The following is a 25,464-nucleotide window of genomic DNA, read 5'->3' as shown; positions in this document are numbered from 1 at the left end:
GTTAAAACGTTTTATGTGCAGAGAATTCAAGAAAATAATACTATACTTGACAAGTTGTGACTTTTCCATTGTCATTTCTTTACATATTATCAGCAAGCACTTCCTTTCTAATGGTACCAAAATTGTATGGGATAACCAGAAATCAACATGCACTATGGTGTTTAATAGAATTAAATAGTCGTCGGACATACGAGGGTATAGCCAGAAGTTCGTGAAATTGCTTAATAAAATCAACATATTTTAACACTTTTCAACGAACGTCAGTTCGCTATAAAATCTATTTCAGCTGTTAATGACATATAAAATTTCAAACTGATGCATACAATATAAAGGAAACTACAGCTTTTTCATTTACATGAGGTCAGTATAGCCTCCGCAGTTCAAACGTCAGAATCTGACGTCAACGTCATAACTTTTCAAAGTAAGAGCCGTTCGCCGCAATACAACGTCGATGTCTCGCTACCCACTGTCGGTAAATGTCACTGAACCACTCTGACTTGTAAGCTAATTTATAGGTCGACTGACGTCATTTGCCTAGAAGCGTTCTGTGACACAGAAATTTTAATGACTCTTTTTCATTGGTAGAAGAATAATTATATCAAATAACTAGTATACCAGGTATAGTCTGTAGGTATACGGTCAAGGCTATATGAAAAAAAAAACGTGCTGTGAAAACACAATCCAACACTTTTAGTTTTTTTTTATCTCAGTAGTGAATATTTTTGGGTAAACAAACGCCGGGCTCAACAGCGGAAACAAACTGGAATCGCTTTAACTGAGAGGACCCTTCAGATTGATATCCCCTGTCCGTATTGCATGTACAAACGTACCATACACCAACCTAATGATGATACAGTTAAAAGACATCATTAAAAAGCCCATTAACAACCAACATATTCTAGTTATACCTAAATTGTATTTGCTGCTATGTATGGTTTTAGTAAATAAACAATGGTCCATCAACGTTCAATTATGCTCCACCTAAAACACTGTGTCGTGCACTCAACAACAGAGCTTGAAGCATTAAAGTCACAATATGTTGGAAACGTAGAGACGGACCCCCTGGCGATTCCTATATTCTCTTCTAAACTGCATTTCATGGGGATATTATATAAAAAGGTTAATATATAAGATATAATTAAAATGCACTGAAACAAACAATATTCTGTCTTTGTTTTTTGCTTGCAATTCTTGTTACTGTCTGTTTGGCATTTGGTCACAGAGAACCCTTATTTCCATTGAGGTCCTTAAACTTCCATTGTGATAGTGTGTGGCATGCATCAAAGAATTGTGTTTAAGCATGTATACACATTGACACCTCATACTGAAAATTTACCAAGTATCAAAACAATTCCTTATAATTGTTGATGTAGCTGGCTCCCATTGTTGACGTAGCTGGCTCCCACAAACCTTTCAAAATAATCAGGTTGTAGAATAAGCAAAATCCACATGACAGACCTCAACAAACGTTTAATAGGAAGACTTAACAATATCTTATTCTATCGATATTACAGCCTTATGAGTTTTAAACATTTAAACAAATGAAAGTCTTAACATCAATCAATAGTTTAAAAAGTACAATAAACAAGTATGGTTTACAAAAATTTATTTTTTAGCAATCTGAACAAAACAAACAAAACATATCTGAACAAATCATGAACAGGTGTCACGAGTTGTTATCTGTTCTTCTTCTTTTCGCAGCTAAAGTAGACTCTGGAAGAAATCAGCGAAACGTCTGAACATTTTTTAACAATATTTCATTAAATGTTATTATTTGTAAAAAACACATAAATTATCTGACCCCTGATTGTTACCTTGACTTTTGACTTTCAGACATGGAGCTTGCTCATGACCAGTGCCTTTCAAGGTGAACATTTGTGCGTAGTTTTTTTTTTAAATCCCCTAATGCATGGCCATGTTACAGACGGAACAAGTCAAAGTACAAGGAATTTCGACCAATGACCCTTGATTGTGACCTTTACCTTTGACCTTTGATATTGGTCTTGTACATGACACGCTGTCTTCTTATGGTGCACTCTTGTACAAAGTTACTTTAAATGCTAAATGCATGGCAAAGTTACAGCTCATCCCAAACTGGCTCAACAAAAACTTAAATCCAGAGTGTTGTGCAATGTTACACGTAGCTTATTAATACTGCCAACATGTGTACAATGTTTTATGTAAACAATTTTAAGACATAATCTGTGGCAATGTTTAAGCGTGCATTTTCTTATTATATATCCTTATTGTCTATTACGCACATGCATTGATTGAAAACCTCATGGATGGATTGGTATGCAGCAAAAATGGATTTTGATTACACATATATGGTAAATTATTCTAACAAACATGGTCAAGAAGTGTGGTAAAAATGGACAAGAAATAATGACCATGTAGGGGATCAGACAGGCTTAAAACCAACTTCGACAATCAAAGAGCTGTAACTCATGAGAAACTAGTTATTGAACTTGTCAGAGATACGGTCCTTAATAAATTGAAACCAGGTTAGGAAAAGAAAAGCTGAAAAGTTAAAATTTACAAGGACATGGGCAAATTTAAGAAACCAAAGAGCCAGAACAAATGAGGAAAAGGAGCAATCAGGGTTGTTTTGTTATCCAAAATATTATACCAATGAAGATTGTAAGACAAATTGGAAAGATAGTCAAGTTAGAGAGCAGACAAAATCAGTGGACATCAAAAATCGCCACAATGGGTGATCCCATTTTTCTAGTTTTCACAATCTAAATGTAGCATACATACCAATACATGACCAAATATATAAACTATCTTTATTGCTTTCAGTGCAATTTTTCAAACAACTGCATAGAAAAACTAGACTAACCTGACATGGGTCTGGGCATCACAAACTGCCCTCCTCCATCTGGCCTCTTCATCGAGCTGACCAATGACTTTTGCTGCTGAAGAGCTCTCTGATTGGAGGTAGGATTATCAGCTTGTCTTGGAGCGTGTGAGGCACCATTTTGGTGACCTAGTTTGTAAGTGTCTGTTTCAGGTTCCAGGTCTATTGACTGGCTCCAGAACGAAAGTTCCTCTGGAAAATAAAAATATATCATAGAATGCTTCAAACATCTTTATGATTTCACAGACCTACAAAGGTTTCAATAGTAATGCATGTATGAATGATTTGCCCCACTGAGTTGGTGGGGTTCCAGGCATCAATCAATTTTAATCATTTATAATTTTTGTTAACCCAATATATTATCCGGTTGGCCGTCTCACTAGGCATGTCAAAATCCAACCTGTCAGGAATTACTGACTGTCTTAACTACCCAATATGTCCTACGCCAAATCATTGGTAGGTGCTTAAGTTCATATAATGTTACAGTAGACACATATTGCATCAAATATATTTGCCCATGAGGGTCTATGCTCTACTAGCCTGACTTTTTTGGTATTTTTTATCCAAAGCATGTATATACTAGTAAAAGGCAATATACTGAACCCACATTCAAAGGGAAGCAACCAATGAACCATATGTTTATGTTCTTATTTGTAATAAAGGGACAAAGGGAGAGTAACACTATATTTATTACTTACACAACTATCTGTTGTCGAGTATACTTTTGATATTGCTTCAGTATTTCAAGGGCCATAATCCAGTCATGCATTGGTGGATCTGGCTGGTTTAGGATAGTTAACAAGCTCTTATGGCCACCTAGCTACTGTAGCTAAAGTTGGTAAACATTAGATATTAAATCAAGACTTCGGTCAGTTGAGCTAAAAACATTAAATCTAAATTACCAGGGGTACTGACATCAAGGAAAACGTTGTGATGTTCAAGACATTATCAAGAATTTAAATAAGCAACTACATTGTTTTATTACTTACACAAGCTTTACATACCAAAGTTATCTTCAGGTACCAGCCCATCATCAGACTGACCGATGTCTGCAGTCGGGCGCTGGTGACCTTGTCCTTCAGGGTGGGGACTGGAAGTTAGCATAGGGTTGAAGGCCGGGGTGGAGGTGGCTATAGGGGCACCTACAGGGACAAAGTTTAACACATGCCAATTTATTTTAACTGAAATGTAAAAAAATCTCTAATCTAATATATATCTCCTTGTACTGTTTTACCATTTGAAAGGCCAGGAGAATGAAATCCTTGTAATGCTTAAACCAAACACCTCTTGAACAAGGGGAAAATACTAACACCACTCGATCTCCCTCACCTTGCGGCAGCTTTTGTTTAGCCAAATTAAAATACATAATTGATGCCATGGGTTTAATAGTGATATTTGAAACACTATCAAATCCCTGCCAGGGAATATACCAGGTAGGTAGTCAATTGAACACATGACATGACAAAATAAGTTTCTTAAATGTAGAGCATAAAAATATGATAGAGCACTGCTGTCGGATGCCAAAACTGAGTCTGTTTTATATCTTTTAAGGGGCAAACCATGATCATTTATAATTCACAACAATGATGACAAGGCTAATGCAATTGTTTGTCTTAAAAACAGACAAACTATAAATGTGATACATGTAGAGAAATAATATATAGAATTCCTATAAGTATAGAGCTATAAGCATACACATATGTCCAAGCTACATTACATATCTAAACTCTGTTTTCTATTTGAAAGTCATTTTTTACAGCTTCATCAACTCTAAATTTATCATCTAAAAACGTTTATACTAAATCATATTTCCAATGCAAACCTGGGACGTACCAATGTCATCATTATTCTTCTGTTTCTCGAGGTTACGCAGGAACTCCTGCTGCTTCTGTAATTTCCTCTGCATGCGTTCCTGCTTCGCCTGTTCACTCACATCACTGAAATAATAGCCTCAATTTCTCAAATGTGAAAATATCCAAGGCTTAACTGTTTTAAGTATCATATTTCATTTAGGAAAATAACTTGCTAAATAACTTGATTTTATGAAAGCATTTAGCTTATCATGTTTATCTTTCACATAATTTTCTTTTAAAGTTACATAATTCTTAAAGACTTATACCAGAATTGCAAGACCAATACTGCGTGAGTACCTAAATCGGAACACTTTCGGCACTTTATTTGAAATATTTTTAGTTAGACTTGCACCACAACTACAAAATTTCCCATCAGCATACTAGGATTTAAGACCAATTGGTTGATATAAATGGCATTTTTCAAGATACTACCTATCTGCCTGAAAAGTACTTTATAAACCGCACAATTAATTACTGCCAGTTTCGTCCTCGGAGTACCTAAAAATGGAACAGTTTGAATTTGTTATTTATTTATATGTATTCTTTTAAAATTATTGCTCCATGATTTGTTTAAGTACATTAATATTTTATGTTATTCCCAGCTTGGTTTTTTTTGTCATTTTTGTCAGTAAAATTTGATGATTTCAGTAAAATACAGGCTGTACCAGTATGATGTGATTGTGGCAAGCATGAAGTCTTTCCCCCGCGTGCCATGTATTGACGTTTGAATATGAAAGACTTTAAATGATAGCTGTATTTGAAATACTTACCGGAGAATCGTGTTCTTTGGAATTTGTATCTAAGACAAATGTCTTTATTGATTAAAATCGTAAATAAACTGATTTCGTTCGGAAAAATACTTTTATAATGGGTGTTCCATATTTAGGTACTGTTCCGATTTAGGTACTCACCCAGTACCATAACAAAAATGGTAAGCTTAGTTTGAGACCGTTGGGACCAGTGAATGCATTGTGCTCACTCTTTAATCGCAACTATGACAATAAGAATTTGGATTTACTTTCCTTGGTGTTGCCATGACAACCAGAGTTCAACATGGAATATGACAAGGATAAGCCAGAATTCTGAAAGCTTACCATTACTAAAGCATGACATGCTCAGGTGAGTTGAATAAAGTATGAATACTGGACATCCTGGTTTTGCCGTAAAATGAAAGTTGTAGGCTAGCTCACTCTGTGTCCAATCCGTAATCAACCTCAATAAAATTATTTTTAATCTTAACTGTCATATTTGAAGTCTTTAAAAAGACTGACCTGTTTAACATTGATTAGAAAGCAAGCTTAAAATGCACAGATTAACTTATTTCTAATTGACAGTACCATACCCTGGCGTGGGACTGCAGCTATCCTGTCTTGCTCCCGTTACATCGCTGGTCAGGGCTGGATTTTCATTTTCCATATTCTCACCGACTCGCTCACTTTCTTCCATTTCTGTTGTCATACTGCGGGATCTTCTCTGCATATGTCTCACTGAGGTCCCTGGTAACTTTAAACTATTCTTACTCATTGCACTTTGCCTTACACTAAATCCCTGTGCTGCACTCGGATTGTTATTTGACTGTTGAGGATTGTTTCTCATGTCAGGTCCATTCTGATTACTTGAAATGTTTTCTGATTCCCGTTTCATGACACAGTTATTCTGCTGTAGAACGTTTACAATATTTGCGACTATATCTGACTGGTTTACACTATTTCTTCTGCCATCAGCAGCTTGTAAACCAGTCTTCCTGGCCTGTTCAATGTTTGGATCCATAGGGGAATGCTTCATTTCTTGAATGTTGCATTGTTCAGCAGGCTGAAAGAAGTATTAAAAAGAAGCATAAATGAATATGAAAGTAACACAAAGAAATATACATATAGGTATTCTAGATGTTATTTTTTCTACATTTTTAGATTTCGATGTCATGCCAAATAAATTTGGATAGATAATATAAAATAACTTTAGATGAATGCATGAAAGTATGGGGGGATCATTGTTCCTTACTCTTTCCATGAAACTTTTTAGTCTGTTACATTAATGATAAGTTACAATAAGCATATTTTCAGACTCCAAGCTGGTTATGGATTGCTGCAGGCAGCTTGGTGGACGCCAACTGGAAGATCCTGCATAAGGTCCAATATAAACACAGAGAAAAATACAATGATAAATTTACCGGCTTTGGTGCTCTATTTATGCATTTCAAATAATCTTTGTCTCCTAAGCAGTTCCCCATGGCATTACCAAAGCTTCTGAAAATGTAATAATTATAATGTTATGTCATTTTCTAATAGGAAAAAGAATTACTGTGATCATTAGCAATTAGTCAAATAAGACACAAATTCTAGGGCAATAAGACAATGCTGCTGCAGAAATGAAATTGTAACAAAACAAGAGATGTTTGTCAAACATTATGCCCCCTGAGCGCCAAGTTGCCAGAAATATTTGGACAATTGAATGAAATATGCATGGACTGAAATGACAGCTGATTTGTCATTGGATGCATATGAGGCAGGTCATCTACTGGTCATACCTAATCTTCATGTCAAGTTTGATGACCATAGGTCCGGGAATTGTTGAGTTATCACTCGGACAAGCTTTGGTCTTCCAACAGACCGACCGACATGTGCAAAGCAATTATATAACCCCTCTGCTTCGAAGGGGGGCATAATTAAACTAGATGTTCACTGAAAACTGATACTTCAACTCATGCATTTAGTGACATATAAATTTCTACTGTCTACTATATAAGAAAATAAAATATGGACAATCAGAAAACCTTTTTTCAGCTTACAGTCACACTGACCTTGACCTTTGACCCACTGACCTCAAAATCAATAGGGTTCATCTGCTGGTCATGACCAATAAGCCTACCTAGTATGAGGTCCCTGGGTCAAAGCGTTCTCAAGTTATTGATCGGAAACCGTTTTTCATGTTAAGGTCACACTGACCTTGACCTTTGACCTCAAAATCAATAGGGTTCATCTGCTGGTCATGACCAATACACCTACCAAGTATGAGGTTCCTGGGTCAAAGCGTTCTCAAGTTATTGATCGGAAACCGTTTTTCATGTAAAGGTCACACTGACCTTGACCTTTGACCCACTGCCCTCAAAATCAATAGGGTTCATCTGCTGGTCATGACCAATAAGCCTACCTAGTATGAGGTCCCTGGGTCAAAGCGTTCTCAAGTTATTGATCGGAAACCGTTTTTCATGTTAAGGTCACACTGACCTTGACCTTTGACCCACTGACCTCAAAATCAATAGGGTTCATCTGCTGGTCATGACCAATACACCTACCAAGTATGAGGTTCCTGGGTCAAAGCGTTCTCAAGTTATTGATCGGAAACCGTTTTTCATGTAAAGGTCACACTGACCTTGACCTTTGACCCACTGACCTCAAAATCAATAGGGTTCATCTGCTGGTGATGACCAATACACATACCAAGTATGAGGTCCCTCGGTCAAAGCGTTCTCAAGTTATTGATCGGAAACCATTTGGTATTCCGACCGACCGACCGACAGACAGACAGACCGACCGACCGACCGACCGACATGTGCAAAACAATATACCCCACTTTTTTCAAAAGGGGGCATAACAATAGAATCCTGTGAGTATATTGCAGTCACCAAAATCTTAAATCTTGATTAAAAGCCAAAATAATAACATAACTATTTAGCTTTATTAATTGTAGAAAGCCCAACACCCTTTTTTGAAGTGTTGGGCTGATGAGGTTAAGAATAAATCATATATATTTCAAGCTTACTTTTTCATCAAAAACCTTCAAGAATATAAAATAAAGTTGAAATAAAAAATAAAGTTGAAATAAAATCTATACTGACTTAAGTGCCCTCTTGAGCCCATCGGTGACCGCCTCCTTTCGGGCTTTCTCAAGTGACAGGGCCTTTGATTTCATGCCTTCACTCACTCCATACCCTATATCCTCGTGGTGGATACCGTCCTTGGGAACAGAAACATGTTACAGAACTGATTAGTGGGACTTATACTTCATACCCTCAACTACCCCCATACCCTATATCCTCGTGGTGGATACCATCCTTGGGAACAGAAACATGTTACAGTACTGACTATTGGGACTTATACTTCATACCCTCTCCTACCCCCATACCCTATATCCTCATGGTCGATACCGTCCTTGAGGACAGAAACATGTTACAGTACTGACTATTGGGACTTATACTTCAAACCCTCACCTTCCCCCATACCCTATATCCTCATGGTGGATACCATCCTTGAGGACAGAAACATGTTACAGAACTGACAATTGGGACTTATACTTCAAACCCTCACCTTCCCCCATACCCTATATCCTCATGGTGGATACCATCCTTGAGGACAGAAACATGTTACAGTACTGACTATTGGGACTTATACTTCAAACCCTCACCTTCCCCCATACCCTATATCCTCATGGTGGATACCGTCCTTGAGGACAGAAACATGTTACAGAACTGACAATTGGGACTTATACTTCATACCCTCACCTTCTCCCATACCCTATATCCTCGTGGTGGATACCGTCCTTGAGGACAGAAACATGTTACAGTACTGACAATTGGGACTTATACTTCATACCCTCACCTTCCCCATACCCTATATCCTCGTGGTGGATACCGTCCTTGAGGACAGAAACATGTTACAGAACTGACAATTGGGACTTATACTTCATACCCTCACCTTCCCCATACCCTATGTCCTCATGGTGGATACTGTCCTTGAGGACAGAAACATGTTACAGTACTGACAATTGGGACTTATACTTCAAACCCTCACCTTCCCCCATACCCTATATCCTCATGGTGGATACCGTCCTTGGGAACAGAAATATGTTACAGTACTGACTATTGGGACTTATACTTCATACCCTCACCTTCCCCATACCCTATGTCCTCGTGGTGGATACCATCCTTGAGGACAGAAACATGTTACAGTACTGACAATTGGGACTTATACTTCATACCCTCACCTACCCCCATACCCTATATCCTCATGGTGGATACCATCCTTAAGAAAAGAAACATGTTACAGTAGTGACTATTGGGACTTGTACTTCAAACCCTCACCTACCCCCATACCCTATATCCTCGTGGTGGATACCGTCCTTGAGGACAGAAACATGTTACAGTACTGACTATTGGGACTTATACTTCATACCCTCACCTACCCCCATACCCTATATCCTCGTGGTGGATACCGTCCTTGAGGACAGAAACATGTTACAGTACTGACTATTGGGACTTATACTTCAAACCCTCACCTACCCCCATACCCTATATCCTCGTGGTGGATACCATCCTTGAGGACAGAAACATGTTACAGTAATGACTATTGGGACTTATACTTCATACCCTCACCTTGCCCCATACCCTATATCCTCATGGTGGATACCGTCCTTGAAGACAGAAACATGTTACAGTACTGACTATTGGGACTTATACTTCAAACCCTCACCTTCCCCCATACCCTATATCCTCGTGGTGGATACCATCCTTGAGGACAGAAACATGTTACAGTACTGACTATTGGGACTTATACTTCAAACCCTCACCTTCCCCCATACCCTATATCCTCATGGTGGATACTGTCCTTGAAGACAGAAACATGTTACAGTACTGACTATTGGGACTTATACTTCAAACCCTCACCTTGCCCCATACCCTATATCCTCGTGGTGGATACCATCCTTAAGAAAAGAAACATGTTACAGTAGTGACTATTGGGACTTATACTTCATACCCTCACCTACCCCCATACCCTATATCCTTATGGTGGATACCGTCCTTAAGAAAAGAAACATGTTACAGTAGTGACAATTGGGACTTGTACTTCAAACCCTCACCTACCCCCATACCCTATATCCTCGTGGTGGATACCATCCTTGAGGACAGAAACATGTTACAGTACTGACTATTGGGACTTATACTTCATACCCTCACCTTGCCCCATACCCTATATCCTCATGGTGGATACCGTCCTTGAAGACAGAAACATGTTACAGTACTGACTATTGGGACTTATACTTCAAACCCTCACCTTCCCCCATACCCTATATCCTCGTGGTGGATACCATCCTTGGGAACAGAAACATGTTACAGTACTGACTATTGGGACTTATACTTCAAACCCTCACCTTGCCCCATACCCTATATCCTCATGGTGGATACCGTCCTTGAGGACAGAAACATGTTACAGTACTGACTATTGGGACTTATACTTCAAACCCTCACCTTGCCCCATACCCTATATCCTCATGGTGGATACTGTCCTTGAAGACAGAAACATGTTACAGTACTGACTATTGGGACTTATACTTCAAACCCTCACCTTGCCCCATACCCTATATCCTCGTGGTGGATACTGTCCTTGAAGACAGAAACATGTTACAGTACTGACTATTGGGACTTATACTTCAAACCCTCACCTTCCCCCATACCCTATATCCTCATGGTGGATACCGTCCTTGAAGACAGAAAAATGTTACAGTACTGACTATTGGGACTTATACTTCAAACCCTCACCTTCCCCCATACCCTATATCCTCATGGTGGATACCGTCCTTGAAGACAGAAACATGTTACAGTACTGACTATTGGGACTTATACTTCAAACCCTCACCTTGCCCTATACCCTATATCCTCATGGTGGATACTGTCCTTGAAGACAGAAACATGTTACAGTACTGACTATTGGGACTTATACTTCAAACCCTCACCTTCCCCCATACCCTATATCCTCATGGTGGATACCTTCCTTGAAGACAGAAACATGTTACAGTACTGACTATTGGGACTTATACTTCATACCTTCACCTAACCCATACCCTATATCCTCATGGTGGATATCGTCCTTGAAGACAGAAACATGTTACAGTACTGACTATTGGGACTTATACTTCATACCCTCACCTTTCCCCATACCCTATATCCTCATGGTGGATACTGTCCTTGAGGACAGAAACATGTTACAGTACTGACTATTGGGACTTATACTTCAAACCCTCACCTACCCCATACCCTATATTCTCGTGGTGGATACCGTCCTTGAGGACAGAAACATGTTACAGTACTGACTATTGGGACTTAAACTTCATACCTTCACCTACCCCATACCCTATATTCTCGTGGTGGATACCATCCTTGAGGACAGAAACATGTTACAGTACTGACTATTGGGACTTATACTTCATACCTTCACCTACCCCATACCCTATATCCTCATGGTGGATACTGTCCTTGAGGACAGAAACATGTTACAGTACTGACAATTGGGACTTATACTTCATACCCTCACCTACCCCCATACCCTATATCCTCATGGTGGATACCGTCCTTGAAGACAGAAACATGTTACAGTACTGACTATTGGGACTTATACTTCATACCTTCACCTACCCCCATACCCTATATCCTCATGGTGGATACCGTCCTTGAAGACAGAAACATGTTACAGTACTGACAATTGGGACTTATACTTCATACCCTCACCTTCCCCATACCCTATATCCTTGTGGTGGATACCGTCCTTGAGGACAGAAACATGTTACAGTACTGACTATTGGGACTTATACTTCATACCTTCACCTACCCCCATACCCTATATCCTCGTGGTGAATACCGTCCTTGAGGACAGAAACATGTTACAGTACTGACTATTGGGACTTATACTTCAAACCCTCACCTTGCCCCATACCCTATATCCTCGTGGTGGATACCATCCTTGAGGACAGAAACATGTTACAGTACTGACAATTGGGACTTATACTTCATACCCTCACCTACCCCCATACCCTATATCCTCGTGGTGGATACCGTCCTTGAGGACAGAAACATGTTACAGTACTGACTATTGGGACTTATACTTCATACCTTCACCTACCCCCATACCCTATATCCTCGTGGTGGATACCGTCCTTGAGGACAGAAACATGTTACAGTACTGACTATTGGGACTTATACTTCATACCTTCACCTACCCCCATACCCTATATCCTTGTGGTGGATACCGTCCTTGAGGACAGAAACATGTTACAGTACTGACTATTGGGACTTATACTTCATACCCTCACCTACCCCCATACCCTATATCCTCGTGGTGGATACCGTCCTTAAGAAAAGAAACATGTTACAGTACTGACTATTGGGACTTATACTTCAAACCCTCACCTTCCCCCATACCCTATATCCTCGTGGTGGATACCATCCTTGAGGACAGAAACATGTAACAGTACTGACAATTGGGACTTAAACTTCATACCCTCACCTACCCCCATACCCTATATCCTCGTGGTGGATTCCGTCCTTGAGGACAGAAACATGTTACAGTACTGACTATTGGGACTTATACTTCATACCCTCACCTACCCCCATACCCTATATCCTCATGGTCTATACCGTCCTTGAGGACAGAAACATGTTACAGTACTGACTATTGAGACTTATACTTCAAACCCTCACCTTCTCCCATACCCTATATCCTCGTGGTGGATACCGTCCTTGAGGACAGAAACATGTTACAGAACTGACAATTGGGACTTATACTTCATACCCTCACCTTCCCCATACCCTATATCCTCATGGTGGATACTGTCCTTGAGAACAGAAACATGTTACAGTACTGACAATTGTGACTTATACTTCAAACCCTCACCTTCCCCCATACCCTATATCCTCGTGGTGGATACCATCCTTGAGGACAGAAACATGTTACAGTAGTGACTATTGGGACTTGTACTTCAAACCCTCACCTTCCCACATACCCTATGTCCTCATGGTGGATACCATCCTTAAGGACAGAAACATGTTACAGTACTGACAATTGGGACTTATACTTCATACCCTCACCTACCCCCATACCCTATATCCTCGTGGTGGATACCGTCCTTGAGGACAGAAACATGTTACAGTACTGACTATTGGGACTTATACTTCATACCTTCACCTTCCCCATACCTTTATCCTCATGGTGGATACCATCCTTGAGGACAGAAACATGTTACAGTACTGACTATTGGGACTTATACTTCATACCCTCACCTTCCCCCATACCCTATATCCTTGTGGTGGATACCATCATTGAGGACAGAAACATGTTACAGAACTGACAATTGGGACTTATACTTCATACCTTCACCTACCCCCATATCCTATATCCTTTTGGTGGATACCGTCCTTGGGAACAGAAACATGTTACAGTACTGACTATTGGGACTTATACTTCAAACCCTCACCTTTCCCCATACCCTATATCCTCGTGGTGGATACCGTCCTTGAGGACAGAAACATGTTACAGTACTGACTATTGGGACTTATACTTCATACCCTCACCTACCCCCATACCCTATATCCTCATGGTTGATACCGTCCTTGAGGACAGAAACATGTTACAGTACTGACAATTGGGACTTATACTTCATACCCTCACCTACCCCCATACCCTATATCCTTGTGGTGGATACCATCCATGGGGACAGAAACATGTTACAGTACTGACAATTGGGACTTATACTTCATACCTTCACCTACCCCCATACCCTATATCCTTGTGGTGGATACCATCCTTGAGGACAGAAACATGTTACAGTACTGACAATTGGGACTTATACTTCATACCCTCACCTACCCCCATACCCTATATCCTCGTGGTGGATACCATCCTTGGGGACAGAAACATGTTACAGTACTGACTATTGGGACTTATACTTCATACCTTCACCTACCCCCATACCCTATATCCTCGTGGTGGATACCGTCCTTGGGAACAGAAACATGTTACAGTACTGACTATTGGGACTTATACTTCATACCCTCACCTACCCCCATACTCTATATCCTCGTGGTGGATACCATCCTTGAGGACAGAAACATGTAACAGTACTGACTTTTAGGCCTTGGACCTCATACCCTCACCTACCCCCATACCCTATCTCCTCGTGGTGGATACCGTCCTTGGGAACAGAAACATGTTACAGTACTGACTATTGGGACTTATACTTCATACCCTCACCAACCCCCATAGCCTACACCCGTGTGGTGGATACCATCTTTGTAGGAGATATATTGACTGGCTATAGGTTTAATGAGCGAAATATTCCAAAAAATTAAATTACCTGTACTGCGATTTTTCACATCTTTCATTGTTCAACAAAGTTATGGTACAAAAAACTGCTGGTAAGTAGATAAACAGATTTTTGTCAGAATCATCTGTATCATGCAGGTTCAAATAATAATATCAGTAAGATGTTTACCTTCAGAACGACTTTGACAAATGCACTGACTCCAACATAGTACTTTCCATTGTAGTGGTCCACAAAATCTTAAATTAGACATTACAGCATTTAGCATACTCCTTTCTGAAGTGACACACACTAGATCATGTTTAAAACCTCAAAATAAATATAAAAATCATCAAACTTTTGAAATTGAGCTTTAAATATAATAAATATATCCTTAGTAGCACTGTCAGAAGAAATGGGGAGTGGGGGGGGGGTTCTATTTTGAATAAAATTTTATACATATAAAGTTATCCAATTCTTCTTTCAAACCTAAGTTTCCTCTGAAGTGTAGTTTTACCCATCAAACACCTATAAAACCACTAGAAACATAGATGTAACTGTATACCAATAGTCTGGTGGGTGACAGAATGTGACCAGCCATTAAATCCAAACATCTCATTTGCCAGATTGACCAGCCGCCACCCCTCAATGTATGCGAGCTGAAACAAATACGGAAGTGTCAACCATTTGAATAAATATGATAAAGTATAGAAATTGCAAATATTTTCTTAATTATGCAGCTCCAAAAGTAAACATCTTTTGAAAACAGAGGTTATTAAAAGCAAATGCTATGCACTGGTAAAACTATTGCTGGGCTTTCTAAAATCCAAAGTTTTACATAGGACTTTTTTATTTTTAATTAATTCTACTATCTCATATTCTGCCATCAAAGCTAAGTAACATTTGTTTGAAAAAAACTGAAGGCAGAGTGGGCATTCCTATCATTGTTTTAGCTGTCCCTGTCAAGAAATATGTGTTACACAAGTGTTGCCATTTATGGTAGTGGCTACAATGTCACAAGAATTCAGTTACCAACAGTTGCTATAAATCATTCATAAATGTTCACAGGGATGCCCAAGACCTATCCTGTCCTACAAGGGTGGGAGCCTTCCCCCTCCTAAACCCATACCCTTCTGCCGCCCGAAACACATTTGCATTCCTACTCGCCTGACATGTTGATTTTATGCACCTTTTGTCCACCAGCTCCAGCCCTCTGGCTAATGAATTCTGGCCCAAGCCTTTGCCTCAGAGCTGCTTGGATACTTGCATGCTCCTCAGCAGTGAACTCACACTGAAATGTAATAATCTTGATCACAGCAGCTTTAAAGTTTAAAGAAGTTTAAAGAAAGGGCCTCAAGTTTTGAGTAGACACACATCTGTCTCGAATGACAGGATGGTGCATAACATTCAAATTGCTTTAACTGGTCCTACAGCATTTTCTAATCGAATACATGACTTGACAGTATTTCATAATTGCGAGAGGGGCTGGGATAGTCCAAATAATTGTACGTTGATGGATTTTTTTTACAATTTTTGATATGGCAAATCCTTCACATACAAATTGTTTTGTACCAAAAGTGGGTATTGTTCCGATCGGGATTCCGGGTTAAAGCATTTTGCATCTATAAAATATCATAAAAACAAGAAATATTACCAGATAACGTTATTTTATATTAGTTCCGTACACAAAAAAATAAATATCCAACGAATAATTATGAGTTTGACGGGTTTCCTTCATTTCAGTCTGTCAAAACATAATGATATATACATGAAGGGCACCTTCAAGGCTTCAGGGCACAGTTTTAAATCGCTCGGAACATTTCGGCCATGGCCGAGTTGTTACGATTGTATAACGAGGTCTATCTCTAAGCTTTGTCGGAGGAGGCCGAGTTATTACGATTGTATCGAGTTGTTCCCCTTCGCATAATTGTTTTCTGTGTCAGTCAACTTTCGTTTTATTGAAAAGGTAAACAACTTGTTTTAATGCATAAAATGCTTGTTTAGTGCAAGATAACATTTCACTTACATGGTAAAATATAAATATAACTCTTTATGATCAATTTCAACCATAAAATACTTCACTTAAAACAATTTCAATATTTTTAAAACACCCCTGTTTTTTGCACATTCCCGTTTAGACGTTAGGGATTGGAAGAATCCCGTATAACACGTCTATTATTTTAGACTACCAGGCAATGTGACGAGCACCTGTGCATGTTGCAGGTCATAGAGAATATTGTGTTCGGTCAGATGTGCAGAGAGATTTGAGGCAATAATGTGTTCTAATGATTTACATAAAATACATGTAAGTGAGATAGGTCGATAGTTTGCTGGGTTGCTGGAATCACTTACAGGATATAAACCTTTATGATCAATTTCAACCATAAAATACTTCACAATTTCAATATTTTTTAAACACACCCGGTTTTTGCACAAACCCATTTAGACGTTAGAGATTGAAAGAATCCCATATAACACGTCTATTATTTTAGACTAGGGCTGGGAGAGCTTAATATCAAGTGCCTGGACTTCTACTGCTAGAAGTGCTGCTATTAAGCCTATTATTTACAACGGCAAATGATCGTTAAATTCGATTAAATCAATAGTAAATATTTACAAGATACAGATATTTTTGTGAAAAAATAATTTAAACATGCCTGTCCGAAATCATGTCAACTGTCTAAAATATACGTAAAATAATCTCACTGTACTGTAATGCAAAAAAAGATTTTATTCCTATTGAAAATATTTTCGGACAACGAAAGGTAACGATACTATATCTTATATACACCTGTCCAAATTTCGTTGAAGGTGTATCTGTCGATGACATTCCCAGAAATGTTGCTGTATTTAATCTAACGCATATATTTCAATCTACGCGCGGTACCTTCTACAGTGGAGAGTATTCGAAGGTTACAGACCACTATTTGTCATTTCGTATCCTGACCATTTCGTACGCGCCGATTTTTAGTTAGTTTTTTTATTCGTGCATTATGTCAATAACAGTACATTTTACATCAATATAAGATATATCACATATTGTATTTGCATGATATTTAGAGTCCTAATAAGTTATATCACAGGAAGTTTAACATGAAATACATAATACTAGATCTACTAAGACAAGTTGTACTTCTGGTGTTAAATGATTTATTACCAAATAAAGTTTTACCAAATAAAGTTTAACATAATAAATGACAATGCACAGGATAACCCGTAAAGATTTGCACATGTACAAAAGCTTATTTCCAACGGGGTCCATGTCTAAGGTATTAAAGTTGGCATTAAATGATTTAGTGAACAGTATTATATAATATTATATCATATACTTATTTGAATTGAAAATTAATATATGACATTCAGTATCACATAATTATATTATATACCACACAAATATTTAAGGAATATTTCAAAATTACCAAAGCAACTATATAAAAAATGTGCGTATTCTTAGAAAGCGCACTTATATTTATCTAATACATAAAAATTATGAATACAAAAAGACAGACTTTTCAAACTTCTCCATCTCCTTTAAGAGGTGAGTTTTGACTAATTTCTTAAAAATATACTTTGATTCTGTGTCTTTGATGTTATTTGGAAGCATGTTCCAACCCCGTATACCATTATAATTAAAAGAAGCTGCTGTAAAACCACCATTATGTGGGACATAAAATTTTAAGTTGGATCTACTGCCATATGAGTAAACTTCGTTACATTTGGCAAAATTATCCTTCATATAACTTGGACATTTGTCATCAAATATTTTGTGTACATGATTTAGTCTAAGTTGTCTACATCTTTTTTCGACATTTAAAAAACCAAGATCAGCAAAAATTGCCACTGAAAGCGAGGTTCTACAATGAAAATTATTAATAAAACGAACAATTTTATTTTGTGCCACCTGGAATCTATTTTTAGACCTCATGGTAAGGCCACAGTACCAAGATGATGAAGCGTTGTCAAGATGACATTGAACTTATGCATTACAAAGAGTTATCCTAAGGGATTTGTTTAAAAATTCACGTTGTCTATATAAAAAATTGATTCTAGAGTTAACCTTCTTAACAATATTGTTCACAGTAGATGTACCTGACAAATCAGAGTCCAAAATTGACCCAAGATATTTGACTGAATCTTGAGACTTGATTTCCTGGCCATGACATTGAATGCTGAAATCCCCTATTTTGCCAAGTTTACGTTTGGAGCCAAAAAGAATGCATTCGGTCTTTCCTAGATGAAAGGATAATCAGTTAACCACATGCTGCAGTTTTGCAATTCTTGACCAAGAACTTGTCTAATAATATCAGGGTCTTTATGAGAAAATAAGATAGCGTTGTCATCAGCATAAAGTATAAGCTTGCATTAAGAACTGATGCGTGTATTCATGTCATTAATGTAGCATAAACACAGCAGAGGACTTAATATATTTCCTTGAGGTACACCACACACAACTTGATCAAAATCTGATTTGTTATTGTTAACACGAACAGACTGTTTTTTGTCGGTTAGGCATGAGCGAAACCACTCCACCGACTCCACACCCAGGACTTGCAGCTTTCGGCATAAATACCATGTTCTACTGTGTCGAAAGCTTTTTGCAGATCCAACATGATCATGCCAGTAAATAAATCTTTAGAATATTGTCTACGTAGATAATGTGTAAGGTGTATTAGGCAGGAGTCGGAAGAGTAGTTACCACGGAACCCGCTTTGATATTCATACAACAAACCATTTTTTACTGAGAATGATTCCAGCTGAGTGAAGACAGCTCGCTCAAGAATTTTGGACCCAACTGATAAAATGCTAACAGGCCTATAATTTGAAACTTCTGACCTACTATTTTTCTTCAAACGCGTTTTGACCTTGGCGCTCTTTAAGTCATTTGCCACGTTTTCATTAACAATAGAACTTTTTATTAAAATGTGATATGCATCTTAATAAAAGGAGCTGCATCATTTAGAAAGCTAGCAGGAATATCATCAAGCCCAGTGCTTTTTGAACAATTTAGTTTGGATAATTCATTCAGGACAAATTGCTCTGATTTCATTTTGAATTTTCATACCCTTTAGATATTCATTTTGTACCCGACCTATAGTCAGTTCGTACCCTATATTTTATTTTGGTCTTGCAATGCTTAAATGAAAATAGACGTATTGAATTAACACTTATATGAATCTTATATGAATTACTTATTGACTTTTACCTAGATGCATGGAAGAAATTTACTGTGCTTTTGTTGACTTCAAAAAGGCCTTCGATTTTATTAAAATACAGTTGTGGAAAACACTTAATGACGGAAACTGTATCAGAATCATGCATAATATGTATGCTATGGCAAAATTATTTGTTAAGGTGAATAATACTTTGTTTTTAGTAGTCACTCTTCAGTACGTCAATGTGACAATTGGTCTCCAATTTGTTTCTCTTTGTTTTTTGTTTTGAAAGATTAGCCACTATCTTTAAGGCTACTTTTGAATGCTTTAGTGATGATGATTTTAAGTTTTTACTTAAAAAATTGTATTGTTGTACGCAGATGACATGTTCTTATATGCTGAAAGTATGACTTACAAAGTGCTTTAAATGGTATGTTTGATTAATATTTCTTGCATACCGGACGTGTGTTTCCGGTCATGTGACCAGTGCTGGAAAAACCCATCTTACATACCCCATGTAAGATGAGTCACGCGCAACAACGCGCCACTTCTTATTTCATTTATTGTATGGTTTATGAACAATATATTATGCCATTTCAATAAAGCGCAATCAAATATATATGTTTGCAAGACTTTCAATTAAAATTAAAAATAAATAATCGTAAAAAACGCTATTTTTAGTTATTTAAAATCTCTGCGCTCTATGACGTCAGTAAACAACGTCGCATGCGCTTTTTGTTGTAATTGTACAAAAGTTCGTTTTCAACGTCATTTTTTCCACAAATTGATAAATTTAGATATGCAAGAAAAAATATCAATCATGTTTTTCCGGTCCTGATCGAAAAATCCGACCCTCGGGCACGCTGCGTGGCCGGTAACTCGGCAAGCCTCGTTACCGGCTTACGCACGTGCCCTCGGGTCGGATTTTTCTATCCGTACCGGAAACACATGATAGATACTTATAACGTTATGTGACTTGAAAGTCAATGAAGATAAGATAAAAAGTGTTGTGTTCAGAAAATCAAAAATTATGTAGATTTTTTTCTAAAACAATAAAATACTACAGTGTGTTGAAGAATGATCTTATATGGGAATCCTTTTTAATTATGATGGAATTGTTTGTAATCAAAGAATAAACTAGTTGCACAAGCCAGAAAAGCTAGGTTTTCAGATATTCAAAAGTCACAGAAACTTTTCCCATTTAAGTTCAGTTACATCTATTTGGTTCTATGATTGCTCAAAATGTTATACTCATGCGAAGTGTGGGGTTTTTAAAATATTAAAATAATTGAACAGTTTCAACTAAGATATTGCAAATTAATACTCATTCTCAAAGCTTCCATTCCTAATTGCATGGCATATGGTAAACTTGGATTAAAACACAAAGCTTTATAAACTAAATCAAAAGTTTTATGTTACTTGTGCAAAATTCTGAACGAAAAACAATGTACAATATCTAAGTTCTTATATGATACGGTTCTAAAAGTCAATCAATCAATAGTCCTGCCCATTTTAAGGTTATTGCTAAAAGTATATTGTATGACCAATTCTTGCGAATGTTTTAATTGTATATGGAAGGTTTAAGAATAATCATTTTTTGAAGATTACCATGACTTGTTACCTAATACCTTAGTAAAATGCTTTGTAAATTTAGGACCACAAACCAATCTTCACCAATTGAAAAAGGCAAACATTTGAACATAAGAGAAACCAAATAATATGTCAGCTATGTACTAAAATGTTATTAGTGATGAATTTCACTACATTGTTTTATAATACGTAAGAAAACCAACTACATACTAACTCTTTTAAATTGGATGAACCAATGAATCGTAACAATAAAACTAAATTAATTAAGTTGGCATTGTTTTGTATTGTTTTTTATGTCTATCTTACTGAAATTCAGACGACACATTCTCCATACTCCGATGTATTACCAGAATTGTTAATAGTTACATTACCATTCCGATGTGTCTTTTTACTTCATGCTCTCACTGATGCGTTTTTGGAAAAGTGATTGTGTTTCATATGTTTGTTTTATTTGATGTTAATGAAATAATGTTTGATTGTTTTGTGATATCATATGCATATTAAATGCCAAGAAACTTGAAACTCGAAAACTTGCTTAAACCTCATAAAGACCTCTTATTAAAATTAACAAAGTTTGATCTGACCTTTTAAATTAAACTGGTATACGACAAGGTTAAAACTTGTCTCACAAATTGTTTTCAATTTAGACAATGTATCTCATATACAAATGTATGTCGTTTAGAAACAATGTTTAAAGCTACATTTGATTGGATAGTGATGGTGATGTAAACATCCATTTTGGAGTATCGTAATCACGTTTTGCTAATGACAAGGTAATACTTTCAGAAGATCCATATGACGCATTAGATAATATGTATGATTATTCACTTTTTTAATTCAGCAAACATGTGATTTTCTCCAAGCTCATGAATATCAGATTTCAATACTGGCTTCTCGACGTTACGCTATAAGACGCTATGTAATGATATGAAGTGAAGGTCACGCTATCATTGCAATGAGATTGGATGTTCTCATGAGTCCAATGCAGTATTTTTATCACGCGGCCTACAAATAAATTCTGTTAAAACTGAAGGTGAAGACTTTTCTAAGATTAAACACAACTCGAGAAATAATTTAGATCAAACTGCATAAATTGAAGTCATACAAAGAAGAGTTGCTAGGTACATAAACTATGCACGCAGGTCTGCTAAACCAAGCATGTTTATGCCCGCACCATCAGTGTCAGTGGAGTGCTCAATCAATGTCGGGAGATCCTCGCACTATCAGTGTCACTGATCTGCTCAACAATTACCGGTATACCTCTCAGCATAGATATGCCCGCTCCATCAGTGTCACTGGTATGCTCAACCAAATTATCCGGGAGACATTCCTGATTCCAAGCATGACTGTGCCCGAACCATCTGCCTCACTGTTCTGCTCAACCATAACCAGGCAGGAGAGCCCTAAAGCATGACCATGATCGACACACCATTGTCACTGATCTGCTTAACCATTGTGAGCTATCCTCTAATCATTAAGTACTATGCCCGCATAATCAGAGACACTGGTATGCCCAACCATCGCCTGGAGACACCCCAAGCATGACTATCCTCGCACTGTCAGTGTCGATGGTCTGCTCGACCATTACCGGTATATCCCCTAAGCAAGGCTATGCATGCATCATCAGTGTCACTGGAATGTTAAACCATTGCCAGGTGACACCCAAGCATGACCATGTTGTGTCACTGGTATTTTTAACCAACTTATCTGGAAAATTATCCAAGCGAATGGGCTCAAACATCAATGCTCTATGATATCAGGCATAGCCTACCACCTACCCGCCATTCAAACAAGCTGGAAGAACAAAAGGCAATAACCAGCAAATTTTCCAACTCGAAGCAAGACCATCCATTTACAAACACAGTTTCTTCCCTTCAACCATCTCCCTATGGAACCAACTGCCACATCCAGTCGTCGATCAGCCCGGTAGAAGTTTAAGTCGACATTGGGCCGGTTCCCACTATCAACCAGAAACTAAGAAAATAACCCAATTTTACAAGGTTTTAATTGAAACTGTACAAAAATATTATATTACTTTACCAAGTCTGACCTTTCTGCTGCGCATGGCCAGTAAATAAGAAAGCAGGTATATTATGTTAAGTGTGAGTCAAACAATGAATATGATTTTAAATGAATGCAACATATTTTGAACATTTGTGAACTTAACAGTTATAAATCACTTTATTGTTACTGCGAGGGTTTCGAATTCACCACAGCCCCTTGGAATACGGAAAGCCGCTTATTTTTCTACCGAATTTCGTTGACTCTTCCATATACATACTAGTATTAGCTTATCTGGTATGTTTTTACAATAATCAGTTACAACATATTTATATAGTGAGACAAATGTAAAACATGTATGTAGGTACGTTATGGTAAGGATCCAATATTTGTTTACTATTTTAAGATCTGTGAAAACACGTTTCTGAAAAAAATGCATATGTCCTAGTATTGTATGCCCACGTTGAACTAAATCTAGTGAATGCATTTATTAATACGAACACCTATTATATAAGCAATTATATGACTGTAAGTATTCAAAAGAGGTGCATCGCAGCAGCATCCGGTCTCCGAAAATGGTGCATTTATAACACCGCCAACCGATATCCGAAAATGGTGCATCGCCTAACCATCCGGTATTGTTTTATTTTCACCGCTTAAACTATCCGATCCACATATACTCTAGATGCCTGGTGACACACACTAACTCAGATATCTTTTTAATTTGTTTTCTGTGCAGAAAAAAATGTTGCTTTCTTTGAAAAATTATATCACAAAAATATGTGTTGGCCTTTATAAAAATGCAAGATGTGTCGTTACCAGTGTATTTAATAAGCATCTTAGATTGAACATAAATGTAAGATTAGAAACTGTTTTTGATTGGCCTGTATATTTAGCTGACCAATAGGCTAAATGGAATCATAGAGGCATGTCTAAGAGTAAGCGTGAGATCAGTATCATATTTGAATACTATGGTAAATAAAGCTATCAGAGAACTGCATTATGTGTTGGTAGGATTCCTGAAAGGCGTAAAAAACGGTAAAATACATATTCAGCAGATTTACGCTGTTACCTGCTGAACTAGCCAAACACATAGTTGTCATCCGCTGGGCGTGGCCAATATGCAGGACATCAATGTTCCAGGCTTCAACGTCAAACCATCCAAAGAAAGAGGTCATTTAAAAGCTGACTGCTCCATAAGGACCAATGAAAGACCATGCTTTTAAAGTACTACGTTATTTTGTAATTTCATTTTTTAAGTTTCTGTTTTGCCAGGAAAAACACCTAACGAAACACTGGATTTTGATAGGTAAAATAAATGGTTCTTTCATGTTTCAAAATCATTTACAATGCTTTCAAATAGCTTTAGTAATTGTTGATACAAAGTTTCCTATCTTAATTAAATTAAAGCTGCACTCTCACAGATTAAACGTTTTGACATTTTTATTTTATTTTTTGTCTTGGAACGAGCCAATTTTTACCAAAATCCATGGAAACCAGTTATATGAGAATGCTCATAAAAATCAGACCGCAGATTTTTATACACAAGTTCAAGAATTGATATTAAATGCATTTTTCTTAAACCGTTAGTCCATAAAACATTACTTTTCGAACGAAAATATGAAAATCTACTACCTGATTTTGTCAGCAATCTTATATCATTGGTTCGCAAAAAGTAGAAAAGTTGTTAAAATTGTATATCTGTGAGAGTGCAGCTTTAAATAGGAGAAATCTACTTGGACCTTCTGTGCCCAGCTTCATATGAAGTGTCAAGTTCCCTTTCCCTACAATCTCAAGTTCTCACTCACATGACTTTTATCTTTGCTTATTTTTATATAAAAAGGGTCATTCATTAAGCAGAGATATCTATTAAACTTTTAAACGAATGGCTCGGCTTTAGACATGCACAATAATAAGTGTTAAATTGAAGACCACCAAC

At 37.5% G+C, this 25,464-nt stretch overlaps 1 protein-coding gene across 3 annotated transcripts; it reads right to left on the bottom strand.

Annotated features, from left to right (window-relative positions):
* Positions 1–1,589: 1,589 nt before the first annotated feature.
* LOC128236839 (DNA repair protein RAD52 homolog) lies at positions 1,590–17,674 on the bottom strand. 3 transcript variants are annotated; one of them, XM_052951961.1, is made up of 11 exons: positions 17,573–17,674; positions 15,971–16,072; positions 15,347–15,440; positions 14,974–15,041; positions 8,552–8,670; positions 6,884–6,959; positions 6,056–6,525; positions 4,694–4,797; positions 3,865–4,002; positions 2,843–3,052; positions 1,590–1,713 (listed from the first exon to the last, which is right to left on the bottom strand). In XM_052951961.1, exons 1-11 carry the CDS (start codon positions 17,609–17,611, stop codon positions 1,667–1,669), a joined length of 1,467 nt encoding a protein of 488 aa, XP_052807921.1. In that variant the 5' UTR covers positions 17,612–17,674; the 3' UTR covers positions 1,590–1,666. The 3 variants fall into 3 exon arrangements, with proteins under 3 accessions (XP_052807921.1, XP_052807922.1, XP_052807923.1); XM_052951962.1 differs by lacking the exon at positions 17,573–17,674 and having other exon boundaries at positions 15,949–16,072; XM_052951963.1 differs by lacking the exon at positions 1,590–1,713 and having other exon boundaries at positions 2,929–3,052; positions 3,850–4,002.
* Positions 17,675–25,464: the final 7,790 nt, after the last annotated feature.

The sequence above is a fragment of the Mya arenaria genome, chromosome 6 (assembly GCF_026914265.1).
Source record: "Mya arenaria isolate MELC-2E11 chromosome 6, ASM2691426v1".
In the NCBI taxonomy this organism is placed as follows: Eukaryota; Metazoa; Mollusca; class Bivalvia; order Myida; family Myidae; genus Mya; species Mya arenaria.
This window is presented reverse-complemented; position numbering and strand designations above follow the sequence as displayed.

Excerpts from the sequence above, each read along its gene's own strand:
- LOC128236839 (XM_052951961.1), bottom strand. The coding sequence starts at position 17,611 with ATGTCATCGACAGATACACCTTCAACGAAATTTGGACAG. Across the intron at positions 8,671-14,973 it reads TTGTCAAAGTCGTTCTGAAG|GACGGTATCCACCACGAGGA; the intron begins GTAAACATCTTA and ends TCTGTTCCCAAG. Across the intron at positions 6,526-6,883 it reads TAAATAGAGCACCAAAGCCG|CCTGCTGAACAATGCAACAT; the intron begins GTAAATTTATCA and ends TACTTCTTTCAG.